At 42.8% G+C, this 17,914-nt stretch overlaps 2 protein-coding genes across 2 annotated transcripts; both read left to right on the top strand.

Moving 5' to 3' along the window:
• Nucleotides 1–130: 130 nt before the first annotated feature.
• Nucleotides 131–6,753, top strand: get4 (guided entry of tail-anchored proteins factor 4). Its single transcript, XM_080469868.1, has 9 exons — nt 131–292; nt 1,383–1,461; nt 1,873–1,954; nt 2,179–2,328; nt 2,809–2,947; nt 3,048–3,188; nt 3,348–3,423; nt 4,042–4,114; nt 4,679–6,753. Exons 1-9 carry the CDS (start codon nt 153–155, stop codon nt 4,768–4,770), a joined length of 972 nt encoding a protein of 323 aa, XP_080325994.1. The 5' UTR covers nt 131–152; the 3' UTR covers nt 4,771–6,753.
• A 3,637-nt stretch (nt 6,754–10,390) lies between these two features.
• LOC308113521 (tripartite motif-containing protein 16-like) lies at nt 10,391–12,090 on the top strand. Its single transcript, XM_080469884.1, is given in 3 exon segments — nt 10,391–11,736; nt 11,738–11,743; nt 11,877–12,090. Coding segments are annotated over 3 exon segments (1,425 nt in total). The 5' UTR covers nt 10,391–10,396; the 3' UTR covers nt 11,956–12,090.
• Nucleotides 12,091–17,914: the final 5,824 nt, after the last annotated feature.

Genomic DNA, 17,914 nt, shown 5'->3' with positions numbered 1-17,914 from the left:
TTTGAATGACTCTTTATCCATGTGATTTCTACTTTCCCTACAAATGACGTCACAACCAGCCGGCTACGGCAAGCGAGGAGGGTCCAAACGTCATTAAGCGCCCTGGGCTCGTTGTGTCAACACTCCCACAGAGCCGCTGCGGAGGAACCACAATGTCGGAGCCGGAGACTCTGAGGTGCTCCAGCGCCAGGAACCGTGGAGGGGTGCAGCGGGTCGAAGGGAAACTGCGAGCCAGTGTAGAAAAGGGGGATTACTATGAAGCACACCAGATGTACAGGACTTTATTTTTTAGGTAAGAGCTCGTCTTGTGTTCGCTCTTTGGCTTTGAGGCCTACCTGTTCCAGATCTTTCTGGTATACCTGACTCTCAATCATTGGCTGGATTCTACTGGGGACACGCCCCTTCTCGCGTTTCTTCAATTTGATTGGCCAGTCCTGGCTTCAATCAAGAGGAACTTCTAACTCCAGCTAGTTAGCAAGCTACTTCTTTAGCAACAATAGCTCCGCGGAGCCAAACGATACTCCAGTTAGATGTCGTTTGTATGCTAATGGGTAGGGTAGCAGGTTGATTCCTTCCGGATAACGTACATAACGAGCAAATTAAGTGGCGAAAGTGGTCGATTGTTGAGTTCACCGCCGTCATTCTTATCGGAGCTCCCCAGCGGTGTTAGCCTTTAGCCCGATAGCCACAGTGCCGCAGTCTGGGCTGCGATGCTCATGCTTCCAATAAATGTGTGGTTTTAACTCTTGCAGTGTCATACTAAGTGGTTGGAAGTTATCAACACCTCATTTCAGAAATCATTATGTCTATAATATGTAATCTCAGCAGTTTCCATATGCCTAAATTGTGTCTACTGTGTGTGGAGGATGAAAATATTTCTCCTGCAGTGAACTTGTTTGGCTAACTGGCTTGTACAGTTCATTAAATAAGGTAATCAGCTCACTATACGAGCGCATTAAAGTTAAACTGGCCTTATTACTGACTCAAACTGTCAAGTTGCAAATCTTCGCAGCTGACTGGTGAGCCCTTAGGACAGGGGTGTCCAACTCAGGTCCTGGAGGGCCAAGCCCTGCATGTTTTCCATGTCTCCCGTCTTCAACACACGTGAATGTCATGATGGTGCCATCACCGAGTTCAACAGAACGCCTGATAACGAGCTGCTCACTGCAATCAGCTGTGTTGAAGCAGGGAGACATGGAAAACATGCAGGGCTCGCCCTCCCCAGGAACTGAGTTTGACACCCCTGCCTTAAGAAGTAGGAGCAGTATTGTCATACCTCTGTTTGTGTCGTATCTGGTGACAAATGGCACTTCTGTGTGTATTGATAAGCAGACTGTATCATCACGTGCTCCCACCCACCCCACACTCCTATCTTCCCTCAGGTACATGTCACAAGCAAAACATGCGGAGGCCAGGGAGCTGATGTACAACGGCGCTCTGCTCTTCTTCAGCTATAACCAGGTACAAACAGCCGAAACATTTGTCTTGAAACACTGTACAATCCAGTAAGAACTACACCCGCCCTGAAGACTGTAATTTAATTATTGGTCTCATGATGTTAAAGTTCTCCATCAAACATGTGCATGTAGAAGTCAAAGTTCAACTTTTCCATATAATCATTATTTGTTGCCATGTAGGTAGTTGATAATGGCGCGTACTGATCAGATTTCAAACTGAAGCAGGAGATCAGTTGTCAGTAAAATGTTAGATTTTTAGGTCTTGTGTGCTACTCGTTGAGTTTGTGCATCAATTTCTCAAGGGATGCACCGATCCCAGTATCGAGTGCAATACCTATCAGTGTATCCCTAAGCTTCTCTCTGTGATGGACAGGTTGATCGGCCTCATCATCATAATTCTGTCATTGCTTTGCAGCAAAACAGTGCAGCGGATCTGTCCATGCTGGTGCTGGAGGTTTTGGAGAAATCTGATACAAAAGTTGAAGATGAAATATTAGGTGGGTTTCCAAGACCAACTCTTCTAAATGACTTCTTGTATTATGGAAATGTGCTCCTGTGGAAGTTTAGCAGTGTTGTGTAAAGATGTTCAGGGGATGCAGGATAGTTTGTAGCAACAAAACAGTTTTGTTTCTTTATAAAGGACAGTACAGTATGACATTTCATGACACAAGAGGTTTGCATCTGATGTTTGTGCCTGGTTCGGTTGGTTCTTTCTCTGCAGAACACCTGGCTAAACTGTTCAGCCGGATGGACCAGAACTCTCCAGAGAGAGTAGCGTTTGTGTCCAGAGCCCTGAAGTGGTCTACAGGAGGATCTGGAAAGTTGGGTCACCCCAAATTACACCAGCTTCTGGCTGTCACCTTGTGGAAAGGTAATACGTTAATAATTTGGATTTTCGTGTGCGATCCAGCCGCCTAAAGTTTTTTTTGTACGGCAAACTGAAGCCAGGATTGTGAGACTGCCTGAGCACACTATCTTTTGCTTTACAAATCACAATCGACTTGAAATTACCTCACATCACACCTTCAAAACGTACACAGCTCACACAGTGACTGAAGTTTGAAATAATCGCAAGATGGTGGTGGGTAAAAAGTGTGTCAGACCGTCACTGTTTGAGATGAGACCGTGGAGTCTCCGTGTGAAAAGGGACTATAAAAAGTCTGACTTTTGGGTTCAGAGAGGTGTACTCCGCCATTTTGTTGTGCTGGCTCAATTATAGTTTGAAACCCCCGGTTTCTTTTTTTTCCCCCCCTATGTAAAGCCGGGGGTCAGACTCCCTCCTCTGACATCATGAAACACCTCGCCCCTCCCTCACTCTCGTCATCAATATGTTTCTGATATTTGTGTGCAGAGCAAAACTACAGCGAGTCTCGTTATCACTTCCTCCACTCGTCCGACGGTGAGGGCTGCGCACAGATGTTGGTGGAGTATTCGGCGTCTCGAGGTTTCCGCAGTGAAGTCGACATGTTTGTGGCGCAGGCCGTCCTACAGTGAGTGAACGGCCTCTCCTTCGACATCGTGTGCTGAAGATTGTTGTACCTGTCGTCACGCCTCGTTTCTCCCTTCTTTTCTAAACTTCAATCCTCCCAGGTTCCTCTGCTTAAAGAACAAAAACAGTGCTTCCGTGGTATTCAGCACATACACGGCGAAACACCCGTCCATAGAGAAAGGCCCTCCCTTCGTCCAGCCTCTACTAAACTTTATCTGGTTTCTGCTGCTGGCAGTTGACGGGTGAGGAAAGAACAACTCTTATTAATATACCTCTTTCTGTTGTATGACGAAGAATCTTAAGGTTTCAACTCTGATGGAACTTGTGTTTTTAATGCTCGATAAAAGAAATGTACGGGAGAAAAAGATGGAGGATAATACTGAATATGTTTTGTTCTACAGGGGTAAATTAACAGTTTTCACAGTGTTATGTGAACAATATCAACCCTCTCTGAAGAAGGACCCCATGTATAATGAGGTGAGTGTTAAGTCTGTTGGTCTTTGCAGATAAATCATGTGATAAGCGTCCTCGCACAGCGTGTGACGGGCTCGCCTTATTACGTGTCATTTAAAATATCGTGCATCTTCATATAACGCAGGGGTGTCAAACACGTTTTAGTTCAGGGGCCACAAGCAGCCCGGTTTCATCTCGATTTGGTCGGGCTGGTAACATAACATTCAATTTTCACCTCTATTTTTACAAAAAGATTACTCTAATCTCAACATAAAGACAATTTTCATGAAACCTTCTGGTGTAAAAAACTGTTGCACACATGTTGGTAAGGGGAAAAGAAGAAGGCTATTAATTCTGAAATTGACTATATTTGGACAGTTGAATGTTGGTCGACATTTCCACACATCCGCTATACAAGTTAACCTCATCGTGGCCCCGTTCACACAATGTTTTCAAGTGAAATGGGAAAACTTTCATATTGTTTTGGGTCCCCATTTACACAACAACAGAGCTCGGTGTCACGAGCCTCATTGTTTGACGCCCCTCCTGTAACGCCATGTGAGAGTTGCACCAGTTTATAGCTCATCTCAAAACTTGATTCGTCCACATTTCAGTTTGTTTCAACATGCGTGTTCTCCTCAGTATCTCGACAGAATAGGACAGCTTTTCTTTGGCGTTCCACCCAAGCAGTCTCCGTCATACGGTGGTCTCCTAGGTGAGTGGACGAAGACGTCTTTGAGCAATGTGTGCGATGCATGCTCGGCTTTATTTGTAAGGATAATTTGAACAACACATGCAGGTCGGGATAATGGTTCAAGTCCGTAAATGTCTTCTCTCTGAGCTCCTGCAGAAATATTGCAGGCTCCGTAGTTATTAATAAAACGCTTAAAGTATTTTATGAATGAAAGTGTGTGTGTGTGTGTGTGTGTGTGTGTGTGTGTGTGTGTGTGTGTGTGTGTGTGTGTGTGTGTGTGTGTGTGTGTGTGTGTGTGTGTGTGTGTGTGTGTGTGTGTGTGTGTGTGTGTGTGTGTGTGTGTGTGTGTGTGTGTGTGTGTGTGTGTGTGTGTGTGTGTGTGTGTGTGTGTGTGTGTGTGTGTGTGTGTGTGTGTGTGTGTGTGTGTGTGTGTGTGTGTGTGTGTGTGTGTGTACACACACCATCATGTCTGAAAAGACTCCTGTTCATTGTCTAAGTGCCTCCCTCGTATAATGGCCGTCTGATTTAACTCCCTGCAACCTTCACTCATTCATCCCTTCGATCGGTGTTGTGTGTGTGTGACAGGAAACCTGCTGAACAGCCTGATGGGTTCAGGTGAGGATGACGACGGGGCCGAAGAAGCCCAGGAGGACGGCAGCCCCATAGAACTGGACTGAGCCTTCCGCCCCGGCAGGATGAGGACGACGAGCAAATGAACACACGTACAAAAAATAAATCACAAAACAAAAAAAATAAGAGGGGAGAAGACCTTCCCCCCGCCCCGCCCCCAACTTTCACCTCTTGACAGGGGTCTGTGGGAGGCATTGGTCTGTGTTTTCAGAGGCGTGCTGTTCCACTTAATATAAACAACTCCCCCCTACTTTCCCCCCCAAGTCGAAAAAAACCCCAACAAGTACGAATCTGCCAAAAACAAGCCTGTCAGCACTGCCGGGACTGACTGCTCCAAACGGCAAACTCCTCCCGTGTCCAGTCATTGTCCGAGTACCTCATTTTCCACTCATCACTTAGATTGAGACTCTAATTCTTCTTTAGACGAGAGGTGAAAAACGGTCCTCTGCCCACGGGAGATGGAAGTGGTTGGCGTCTCCCTGTGTGGAGGGTCGGCACGTTTCAACCTCCTCTGTAATGGTGGTGACGTCCGTGCAGGAGGGTTCAGTCGGCTCACTACTTCTCGTTTGGCGGGCGGCCTCGCAACAACGTGGCTCTTCACGTTTTTCCGTTCAAAGTTTCTTCGGTCAGCGGTAAATTAAATTATCAAACAAGCCGCGTCGCAGCTTCTTGTCTTAAGTTTGGTGGACTTAAAAAGGCGCGAGTCCTCCGAGGTCCTTCTGCACCTCGGATATCGACCGGAACACAGAAAGCCTTTGGTCGTGTTGATTGTGGCGTCGTCTCAGTTCAGTGACGGTGTCCAACTGGCTCCATTGCAGTGGTCCGACTTCCTGAGCTCTTTCGCAGGGAGGGTGAGCCAGATTTGGGCTCTTCTGACACAAAGTCAAACACTTTGAAGCACCGCAGAGTGAGAAGATCTCGTGGCAGTTATCATTTTTCTGTTTTTCTTCAAACATCCGCTCAGTCTGTGCACTTACATTAAAAAAGAAAAAGTGTCATCATAAAGCTCAGTTGATCAGTTTATCGGTGTGAAATTCATGGGGCCTCCGGGAACACGGCTTTCTTTTCTCCGCGTGTCTCAGTTTCTTCTGGTCCCGGGAGTGATGGTCACTCGGTGTCTCGTCGGGCTGCAGTTTGTTGGCTTTTTCTCGAGTTGAAGCCGTCATTGTGCTCCATGATGTCTCTTGAAAGGTTTCCAGTCCACATGCGAAGTTCCAGCTTTCACTAAACACCAAGAAGTTAGAAATGTTCAGAGGTCCTCCTGAAGTAACTACTTGATTGTGCTTATTTTTATCTACTCGTTTCTCTTGCAGGAGTCCTAAATGGTCAACGGTAAAAATGTTTCGAAAAGGGAAACGATAAACTAAATCATTTAGGTCAAAATGGAATCATATATTATTTAAAAACAACACAGGCGCTTATTAAAATATTAGAATCTGTTACATTTTTCCTTCACGGTTGAATTGAAATGGAAACTTTTTAAAATCATTTTGGCGTCTTAAGTCATGAAATTTAAAAAGAGTATCTCGAAATAATTTTCTTCATATTTTTTTTTTTTGTTTCTATTTTGTGAGTTTACAAAACTGACAAAACCCAATTTTGAGTGATTTTCAAATTTCCTGCGACGCAGCTCAATTTGCCTCAGCATTTGCCTCATTTGATTGAAATGTAGTTTAAACACTTATAACATTCATCAATACTGCTGCTGGTCAACAGAGATCAGTTAACCTCTGTTTTAATGGCTGAGCAACATTTCAATTCAACTTTTCACGAGTTCGATTTCCCACCCAGTGTTAATGATCACCGGAACAAGAACCGGAGGGGAAAGGTTCTCGTCAACCTCATGAGTGTGAGACCAAAGGCTTTAGTTCACCGTTTGTGTGTCAGCGATCACCATCACCACAGCTGTTTTCTTTACTTTTATTTTTTAATGTTAATCCTTTGTGAACAGAATCAGAGTGTTTGCCTCTGCAACAATTCACTAACCGAGTAAATAAAGTACAACAGTGAAGAGTTTGAGAATGTCTGGGAAAAAAACCTAAACCGTCTCCTGTTTGTTTATTACCATCATGTTGTGTGTTTCTATCGCTGCTACCTGCAGCTTTACAACACCAGAAATATTAATAGGAGCCCCCGGAACTGTGAGCAGTTACAGCAAAGAGGCATCTTCTGCATCCAGGTGGGAAGATCTTAAGATGTTGGGAAGAATCACAGCAGGTAAAAGTGATAAACATGAAGGCCTCATGTCATGTTTAGGTTATTAAGTCTGTAAGATGAACTGAAGTAAAACAAGTTTTATGTACAGAGTACTTTATATACAATAAAATGCAGCACAAAGTGCACACACACCTACCACCATAAAAATCGGATTATAAAGACAAATACTGGCAAAGTTAACAAAGCTCATTGGCGGCACTCACCTTTTCCTCCTCCAGATTAAACTTCTATTAAAAAGGCCCAGACATTCAGAACAGTGCTGCCTGGATCCTGATGAGAGCAAATATGAACACTTCACGTCCATTCTTCAGTTGCTTCACCGGCTCTCCATCTCAGCAACAATGAGTCAGAGAAATCAACTTTATTAATGATCCAACTTCGTTGAATATTCGTGCAGCTCGCCATTGTTAGTCTTTATAGCATATTGCATGTGTTTGTGGTTTTATTACAAAAATAAACAACTACGATTCTTCAGAGTGCAGGGGAATTGGCAGCCTTTTATCATCTTGGATATTAAGTGACATTTAAATCCTATAACGGCCCTTGGGTTGAAAGAACAAGACGCTGGAGTCTCGACTGATGCTTCTCAATGCCCCTTTTATTTCGCAGTTGAGCATAGCTGAGCACCGTGAAAACTACAAGACAATACAAAATACAAGTTATTTAATTAAAAATTCTCATACAGTGCAAACAATTCATAAACATATTTTATTTAACCATTTCAATTTTGTAAAACCAGACACAAGTAACTGTCAATCTTTAATATTGTACCATTCATTAAACCTTAATATTAAATAAATAAACGGAGTAAATAAATGCAACAACTGTATTTAAAGATGAGACAACACAACCCGCTTCACCTGCAGTAAGAGGTCAAATAAGATACTGCATTACGTACCTCATTCCGCGCACCAAGGGCGTTAGAAAAAAGGAGTCTTTCATAGTGTAGGGGACTTGTCTTGGACTTGTAGATGCACCACTATTTGAAAGCGCCACGACTTGTAGATGCACCACTTTCACGAATCACGCTGCCTCTGAGCGCACTGCTCTTGTTTGACAGCTCGCTCTGACAGCTCGATCTGAAGGCTCGCGCTGGCTGCTCCTCCCATTACTTTCCATACCAGGAAAAAACGCCGCTCGACACCCCCTTTATTCTGCCTGCACAGGTAAGAGTGCCGCTGGGTCCTCAACCCCATGCAGTTTAGGCGCTCCGACAAGGAATCCTGATGCCCAGTGGAAGCTACAGGTAACTGCAGGGATGAGTTGTCTCAAACACACAAAATCAATTGTCCAAATAACATCCAATACGAAAACAGTGCCCACGACTCCCAACAAGGGAGCCGAGGGTCAGTCACACTGACATTCCGTCAGAATTTGGACTCCAGGTACAGGAAACCCGATGGCGAGCCACCTAAGGATCCATTGAACTGTGTGTGAGTCCTGAAAAGCAAACCCCCTTTTTCTGGAGGTTCTGTGGGTTCATCAAAAACTGGTATTTCTCCACACTTCTCTGCAACCTGCAGCGGTCTGGGAAACACAGGATTCATGCATGAAGGAAAAGAGACAATTGATTGTTCAGTCGTTTGCAAAATTAGTTTGAGTTGTGATTTAAATATTTTTAATTTTTTTCAATCATACATGAAATGCAAAATGGTGTTAAATGAACTATGGTTGTAATTTCTGTGCAAAAACTGAAATGGTTAATAATTGAAACGAACCTTAATCAACTGGAATTAGAATTTTGGAACTAAAGAAATGAACTAAAATTCCAAATAAACCATGAGTTAACTCGAATAATAAAAAGGGAAAGACAAACCTTGAATTTAAATAACCTAATCCAAGTGCAACTAGTATCTCAAAGCCCTAAAGGGCTATTCCTCTAAAAAAGGGAAGTGGAACTTGTTCATTGTATGTCAACTGTCTGTTAATTACATGTCAACTGTTGTTAATTGTATGTCAACTGTTTCTGTTTTAATTTTATAAACTTAAGCCGGCAAAAATTAAAATTATTCTCTGGTCTGTGGTCATTGAAGTATGTGGTACTCATTACTGCTCCAGTAGTCGAACCTAGCACTGACCCTAGTAATGACTTAGGCACTGTGATCACTCTAGAAGTGTTACAAAGCTCATTACAAAAATGATTATTATCAATGGAAAGATGTGGCTGAGCACCAGAACCAGAGAGGAAACACGATCAAATCCATGGGGGCCCTCAGTAACAGAACCCCGGACCACCCGGGGGCCAAACAAGAAGCCTGGTCAGACCCGTGCAGGGGAAGAGCCCAGACCGCCAGAAGGCCATGGCAGGACCAGGACCTCCCACCTCACCAGGGCAGAGCGGACCCCGAGCCAGCGTCACCCGGGACAGAACCAGCAGCCCCCTCCCCGGTGCAGGGGGCTCCGACTGAGGAAACACTGGAGTCCAAAGAAAAGTCCAGCACAATAAACCAAAATATTACCAATGTTGTCAAAGGTGTCACTGGAAATAATGTGAGAATGTAAAAACAGTTTGTAAAAAGATCAAATAAATGAGGACCATGCCAAAAAGTAAGAACAAAAATAAATACCGGTAGTTTGAAACTATGAAATGACTAAACAGCTCAAATGGATAAAAATGAGTCAAAGAGCATGTGGTATACTGAATATTAAGGCTGTTAATATAATGTAAACATGTTACAAGGTTTGCCCAGTAGAGGGCGACCTTCCCTAATGTTACCTACTGAAAGCTACGTTCAGAGTTAGAAACACAGAAGAAGCTGGACTCTAGAAATGTTCTTGTACCTTGTTCACTAAGATAAGTAAAGAGGGAACGTAAGTTTGAGATGTTGTGCAGTTATTTCAGCCACGAAGCAACAGAGCACAAATCAATGAAAACTGCCAAAATAAGCAAAGCAAAAAAAACCAACTAATTATTTAATAAATGTCATTTAACCAGCTCAAACAAAATGTACAATATGTAAACAAGCTTTGTTTTAAATGTTTGTAGTTCTAAATCGTAGAGATAATCCTTTATAAATAACCTAACAGACATCCATCCATCTTCTATACAGCTTTATCCAGTTCAGGGTCGCAGGGTGCTGCAGCTGAGTTTTTGAACTGAAAACTAAAAATCTACAACTTGATCAGCTTCATCTTTAATTAAAAAAATTTTTTTTTTGAATTGATTGAGCAATATCATTTATGTCATGTATTGTTACTGTGAAGTTATATACATGTTTGTTCTGTGTAATTACATGATTCAATCCAGACTGAAGTTAAACTAATGAGCTCCACCCCTCCACATAGAACCTTGTTCCCTCCCCTTCAGATCTCTTTGGAAGGCGGAACCATCAGAGGTGGGGAGCAGCAGCTGATAGGCTCCAGGCATTGAACAAACACATGACGTGGAGATCACTTCTCAAAGCAGTTTCTCTTGTCAGGAAGTGAAACTAACAGTCGGAGCCACAGAGAGGAGAAATGGCGCAGAAAGGAGTTGAGCTGGACAGAGAGAGCTTCTCTTGTTCCATCTGTCTGGATCTCCTGAAGGAGCCGGTGACTATTCCCTGTGGACACAGCTACTGCATGAAGTGTATTCAAAGCTGCTGGGGTGACGAGGATGAGGAGAAAGTCCACAGCTGCCCTCAGTGCAGGCAGACGTTCCCAGCCAGGCCTGTCCTGGTGAAAAACACCATGTTGGCAGTTTTAGTGGAGGAGCTGAAGAGGAGCGGACTTCAAGCTGCTCCTGCTGATCACTGCTATGCTGGAGCTGAAGATGTGGCCTGTGACGTCTGCACTGGAAGGAAACTGAAAGCTTCCAAGTCCTGTTTGGTGTGTGTGGCCTCTTTCTGTGAGCAGCACCTTCAGCCTCATTATGATGCAGCTGCATTGAAGAAGCACAAGCTGGTGGATCCCTCCAAGAAGCTGCAGGAGAACATGTGCTCTCGTCACGATGAGGTGATGAAGATGTTCTGCCGCACTGATCAGCAGTGTATCTGTTTTCTCTGCTCCGTGGACGAACACAAAGGCCACGACATCGTGTCAGCTGCAGCAGAAAGGAGGGAGAGGCAGAGGGGGCTGGAGGAGAGTCGACAGATCATCCAGCAGAGGATCCAGGACACAGAGAAAGACGTGAAGCTGCTGGAACAGGAGGTGAAGAACCTGGACGTCTCTGCTGATCAGACAGTGGAGGACTGTGAGAAGATCTTCAGCCAGCTGATCCGTCTCATCCAGGAGAGAAGCAGAGATGTGGAGCAGCAGGTCAGATCCCAGCAGCAAACACAGGCGAGTCGAGTGCGAGAGCTTCAGGAGAAGCTGGAGCAGGAGATCGCTGAGCTGAAGAGGAAAGACGAGCAGCTGGAGCAGCTGGAACACACAGAGGACCACAAGCACTTCCTGCTCAGCTTCCCCTCACTGTCTGCTCTCAGTCAGTCCACACACTCCTCCAGCTTCAAGACGGCTCCTCTCAGATACTTTGAGGACGTGACAGCAGCTGTGTCAGAAGTCCCAAAGAAACTACAGGACGTCCTGAGTGAGACGTGGACAAACATCTCACTGAGAGTGACTGAAGTGGATGTTTTACCGCCTCAACCAGAGCCAACGACCAGAGCTGCTTTCCTCAAATACTCTCGTGAACTCACACTGGATCCAAACACAGTAAACACCCGGCTGCTACTGTCAGAGGGAAACAGAAAAGTCACATTAATGAAGAATAAACAGCCTTATTCTCAACATCCAGACAGATTCACTTCACAGTGGCAGGTTCTGAGTAGAGAGAGTCTGACTGGACGTTGTTACTGGGAGGTGGAGAGGAGAGAAGACATTCGTGTAGCAGTCTCATACAAAAATATCAGCAGAGAAGGCTGGGCTGAAACTTTATTTGGTTATAATGACAAATCATGGGCTTTACTTTGTTCTGACAGCTGCTCTAGTTTTTATCACAACAATGCTGAAACTCCAGTGTCAGGCCGTCCTTCCTCCAGAGTGGGAGTGTACCTGGATCACACAGCAGGTATTCTGTCCTTCTACAGCGTCTCTGAAACCATGACTCTCCTCCACAGAGTCCAGACCACATTCACTCAGCCGCTCCTCGCTGGAGTCCGGATTGATGATTGGTTCTCCTCTGCAAGCAGTGCAGAGTTCATGAGACTGAAATAGACTGAGGTCACATCAGGTGCAGTGATTTGCTTTTATTTTGTAGATTTTTGTTGTGATCTCTGGATGATTTGGATTCTTGTTTGTTTTCATGACATTTGCATGTGATCATTTCTTTGATTTATATCTTGTAGTGTGTCTGTGTTTTCCCTCAGCTGTAGCGTGTGTGTGTGTGTGTGTGTGTGTGTGTGTGTGTGTGTGTGTATGTGTGTGTGTGTGTGTGTGTGTGTGTGTGTGTGTGTGTGTGTGTGTGTGTGTGTGTGTGTGTGTGTGTGTGTGTGTGTGTGTGTGTGTGAGAGAGACTCGGGGTGAGGGATTAACATAATTGTTTGAAAAATGTATTATTGAATATAATTTTCATAAACTTGTTCAGAGAGAAACTGATTAGTCTTTTTATAAAGGTTAATAAATGTGATTTGTAAATCTTTGGAATCATTTCCTAAAAGTCCAATAAGGAAGGTCTGATGATAGTTGATGAAATGTACTTTTCTGTACTGATTGATCAAACACTGATTGAATAAAAAAAGTGTTTCCAGACTTTTTAACATTAGTCTATATATTGTTGTTGTTTAGACAGAAAACATGAAGGAATGTTTGAAGAGTGAAGAAAATGACCAGAAGCTTGAATTCCATTAATCAAAAAGCACTTAGTTGTTATTTAATCTTTCAGATCATTTTTTTTTTTATTTACATTTTTTTATTATTTTTCCACAAACAAAATACAATTATATATACATATCAATGCTTGTATAAAACTCTTCAAACCCATGTAAGACATGTTTTCATATGCAGCAACCTTTGACAGTTCAGCAGTCCATTCATCAAATGGGGGAGTTCCTGGGGATTTCCAGTGTCTGAGCAGAATTTGTTTTCCAATCATGATCACAGTCTGTGTCCAGTCCTTCAGTGCATTAGGCAAGTTCAGCAAAATCCAAGTGTACACCTGATACATTTTGTATAAAATGATGTATTCTCATCCAGAACAATTGAATTTGTGGACAAGACCACAGCACATGTATCAAAGAACCATCAAAGTGTTTACATTTCCAACATAAGTTGAATCTAGCAACCCCATTCTAAATAATCTACTTGGTGTCCAATAAAAGCGGTGTAATATTTTAAACTGCGTTAGCCTCACTCTTAGGTCTCTGGATAAAGTACGACCATTGGCACATATTTTTGCCCATTCCTGGTCATCAAAAGAAATCCCTAAATCTTTTTCCCATACCCATTTCAGAGAGGCCATGTTTTTATTCTCATAGAGGCTGAACAACAACTTGTAATATTTTGAAGCCCCCCCCAAATATCTTAAAAATTGCATTTACTGGATCTGCAGTCTGTGGGGCCTGATAGTGTGAACTAAACACTCCTTTCGAAGCATGACAAATCTGAAAGTACTTCCACATGTGGTTCCTGCCCAGCCCATATTGTTGTGATAGATCCTCGAATGATTTAATTATATTCCCACTGTACAGGTCCCCCATAGTGCCAATCCCTTTATCCAACCATTCGGTCCATAAGAAGGAAACTTTATTAATACAAACTTTTGGATTCAGCCAAATACTCGATGTACAATTTAGATAAGGGTCAACATCTACAATCTTTAGAATTTTTTTCCACATCTCCTGAAGATGTGATATAATAGGGTGGAATTTGTCACCCTTCCTAATTTTGCTTGACAGACAGTTTATTAGTGGTAAAGGTGCTGCTGCAGATTGCTCTATGGAGTGCCATGGCGGGGCCCTTTCTGGAGGCAATGCCCAATGTGCACGGTGTCTCAAGCTGTATGCATAGTAATAAAAGAGTAGTCTTGGAAGTCCCAGGCCCCCTCTTTCTACAGGCTGTTGAAGTTTCCCAAGATGCATTCGTGGGCGCTTACCATTCCAGAGAAAATCTTTACAAATAATATCAAATTTATTGAAATAACTTAGAGGGATCTGTAGGGGGAGAGAATGTAGCAGATAGTTGAGTTTTGGAATTGAATTCATTTTAAGTGCATTAACCTTACCCCAGAGAGACAAGGACAATGATGACCAGCGTTTCACATCGACAGAGATTTTTTGCATCAGTGGGTCAAAGTTCACTTTAATAAGATCATCCAGATGAGGAGGAAACAGAATGCCAAGATATTGTAAACCCCGCCTAGGCCGGGAGAAATTACCCTCCTGAAACAATGCTGTGGGACAAAACTTTGTCAGTGGCAGGGCCTCTGATTTTGCCCAGTTAACTTTATACCCTGAAAATTTGGAGAATGAGTTAATTATATTAAGCACTGAAGGAATAGATACCCGAGGATCCGATACAAACAGCAAAATATCGTCCGCGTATAACATCAATTTATGAATAGATCCCTCGATGTCAATTCCGCAAAAGTTCTCATCCTGTGGGATCGCTGCTGCTAGTGGTTCTAATACTAAGCTAAACAAACCCGGGCTGAGTGGTGAGCCTTGGCGGGTTGCCCTGCTTAGTCTAAAGTAAGGAGAAATATATCCATTTGTTTGAACTGCGGCCTCTGGTTGACAGTATAATAATTGTATCCACCTGATAAATATCCTGCCAAGTGATTTGCTTTTATTTTGTAGTTTTCTTTCTACACTGCACACAGATCAGGTGTCAATCAAACAGCCATCATCAACACTTGTTCATCTTTTCTTCTTCTGCTGATGTTTGTTTCTGCAGCTTCTCCACACTGAAGTTGTCTCTCACAGCTTTGTCACAGAAACATGAACAGAGATTCATTTCTTTGTGTTTTAGAAACTTTTCATCAAGTCTGGATGCAAAGAGGGTTTTTGTTTTGAGTTGTGATGTTGTTTGATGCAGATAAACTCCAGAGGAGGCGTCACGTTGGTGCAGTGTGGAGCTCTGTTGTTAAAGTTTGAATCCGCTTTTGTTTTGTCAGTCATCTTGTGTGAGGTGTAATCTGTTAATCTGAAAGCAGCAACATGTATAAATGGGGGAATAGTTGGTCATTTTCATAGTTTTATTTCTTTATTTGAAACTACAATTATTTCTATTTTGATGCAGGTAGTAGATTTTTGTTGTGATCTCTGGATGATTTGGATTCTTGATTGTTTTCATGACATTTGCATGTGATCATGTCTTTGATTTATATCTTGTAGTGTGTCTGTGTTTTCCCTCAGCTGTAGTGTGTGTGTGTGTGTGTGTGTGTGTGTGTGTGTGTGTGTGTGTGTGTGTGTGTGTGTGTGTGTGTGTGTGTGAGAGACTCGGGGTGTGGGATTAACATAATTGTTTGAAAAATGTATTATTGAATATAATTTTCATAAACTTGTTCAGAGAGAAACTGATTAGTCTTTTTATAAAGGTTAATAAATGTGATTTGTAAATCTTTGGAATCATTTCCTAAAAGTCCAATAAGGAAGGTCTGATGATAGTTGATGAAATGTACTTTTCTGTACTGATTGATCAAACACTGATTGAATAAAAAAGTGTTTCCAGACCGTTGACTTTTTAACATTAGTCTATATATTGTTGTTGTTTAGACAGAAAACATGAAGGAATGTTTGAAGAGTGAAGAAAATGACCAGAAGCTTGAATTCCATTAATCAAAAAGCACTTAGTTGTTATTTAATCTTTCAGCTCATTTAATGTGAGAAAGCAATGACGTTTTCTTGGTTGAGCCATAAAGCTTCTTCTCTTTTCTCCTGAAACACACAAGGACAAACCCTCGACTCGGAGTTTCATAAAACTAGTTTGAAAAGATTGACTCTCCAACAACTTCAAACAATTCTTAGTTTCTTTAATCAAAGTTTATTTCTTGACCAGAATGAAAGGGACTGGAAACGGTTTCAAAATGCTTCAATGTTGAACAAAATCAGCCGTTTTGTGGCTGCAATTAGTTTATTATTCATCACAATCTCAACTAAGTGTGTGAATCTGTCAAACCTAAAAGGGCTCTGAAACATTTCTTCAAGATAATTTGTGTTTTTATGGACACGACATTTCTCCAAACGGCCAGACGGTCGGTGTTCAGGTGCGGGACTGTAGCGCCAGCCTCTGGACTGTGTCCGACAGGTGAGCCGTGTCAGGCTGCTGAGCCTGATGCTTGATGGACTCCAGAGTCCGAACCTGAAGCACAAAGAGACCAGAACACCGTCGGTCCACAGTCAAAGAGATCAGGCTTCAGCAGCGAGTCAAATACATTGAAAACGTTCTCCTGCAGATTGAAAGCAACGAGGCAGTCGTATGAAACACTCTGGATGTGGATTTATACGGGAAAACTGATTCAACTCAACAGAAGTCCTGAGAAGATCTGGGACATGGTGTGTTGAGCTGCAGTGTCTGGTGTCCTCAGTCGGTTGGGAGAGAAATAAACATCTCCACTAAACTACAATACAGTGGAAATCTCACATTTTTCATATGATTTAACCCTCGAGAGCTCACCAGTCCATCGCAGGCAAACACGGAGCAATCTCATCCGTCTAAGTTCATCAGATTTCATCAACTTCTTCCTAAAAGTCAGTTGTTTCACTGTTTGACTTAAGACTGCAGATGTTTAGCTCAGATTGCCCGTCTTTCCTGGCGCAAGACATCAAGGAACTGTTCCAGCCGGATTTATTTTCGTTCACAAGAAAGCGTGTTTCTTCAAATGGAAATAACCTCCAGCTGTATGAATCAATAATAATGGCGCAGATAAATGAAGAGTAAAGTAAAACAGCCACCATTTGTGGCTTTCACTGCATATTATGGTGCAAAAGAGTTTTATCTTCTCTTATTTAGACACCAATTATCAAAAATTATCTTGTTACTAAAAGGGCAAACCTTCTAAACCCAGCATGGAAAAACACTGCTCAAAATTGCAAAAATTGCTTCAAATCCATGAGAAAATGTGGAAAGTGAGGAACACTTAAAAAGGCTCAAAATGGTTCAAACAGTTGAAAATCCTGCTTTGAAAAAGCAGTCACATCTACTAAAAACTATTAAAAGTCGAAAAAGATGAACATGTTTTGTGGATTTTATTTGGTGGAAAGTGACAAAAAGTACTTTTCAAAAGCATGTCACACCCAAATATCACACAACATACAAAACATAAAGATCCAAAGAAAAGAAACTGGTGTCGTCAGAAAGCTCAAACAATGTTTGTTTGTTGGAGAATTGAACTTTTTGAAAGGAAAACTTGAACTGAACTCTCCTGACTTCTGCTCTTTTGTTTGGTTGCATTTTGTGAACTGTTCTTATAACATAGCGATTCATTAATGAGACCTGGAGCCCCCTGCAGCGACTCAACAGCACTGCCGGATGTGGGGGAAAAAGGTTGCCATTACAGGACCAGACCGACGTGTGGAGAGGACGGTACTTTCTGGACTATAAGTGAGGTAAGCATGGCTGAGCTGCTGGACAGAAGAAGTGAAACACCAACTCACAGACATCGGAGTCTCGCAGTGTCCGTGTTTGTGGCTGAGGTTCCACAACTTGACGACCAGCTGGCTCAGCTTGTTGTTCCTCAGCTCACCGTGAGCCAGCAGGACGCCGAACAAGGAGAAGGCCAAGGCGCTTTGGCGCCGTGTGCTTTGCTGCAGGACGGAGGAGAAAACATGCAAAGGACTCAAAGAAGCACAGTTTCACTGCATCGCTGAAGAATTGACCCATCAAATCTGGATCACATGTTGGTGTGTAAGATTCTATCCTGCGAGTATAAAATACCAGCAGAAGTTTGGTTTCAACATGTAACTGCTGACTAAATATTCTAGGCAGTGAAACAAACAGACTTTATAAGCTTCAGGAACATATTGAATTGTATCTGAGATATAGAAGAAGAGGTAGGATCAAATAAGCTTTGCTTCTTCCTTCCTTTGACTGGTGAGCCCTTAGGACAGGGGTGTCCAA

The sequence above is a fragment of the Lipophrys pholis genome (assembly GCF_963383615.2).
Source record: "Lipophrys pholis genome assembly, chromosome: 1".
Classification (NCBI taxonomy): Eukaryota; Metazoa; Chordata; class Actinopteri; order Blenniiformes; family Blenniidae; genus Lipophrys; species Lipophrys pholis.
Note: the sequence above shows the minus strand (reverse complement) of the source record. Positions and strands in the feature narration are given on the sequence as shown.

Coding starts and splice junctions, on each gene's coding strand:
- get4 (XM_080469868.1), top strand. CDS start 153: ATGTCGGAGCCGGAGACTCTGAGGTGCTCCAGCGCCAGGAACCGTGGA. Junction 1,462..1,872: donor TCTTCTTCAGCTATAACCAG/GTACAAACAGCC, acceptor ATTGCTTTGCAG/CAAAACAGTGCAGCGGATCT. Junction 1,955..2,178: donor AGTTGAAGATGAAATATTAG/GTGGGTTTCCAA, acceptor CTTTCTCTGCAG/AACACCTGGCTAAACTGTTC.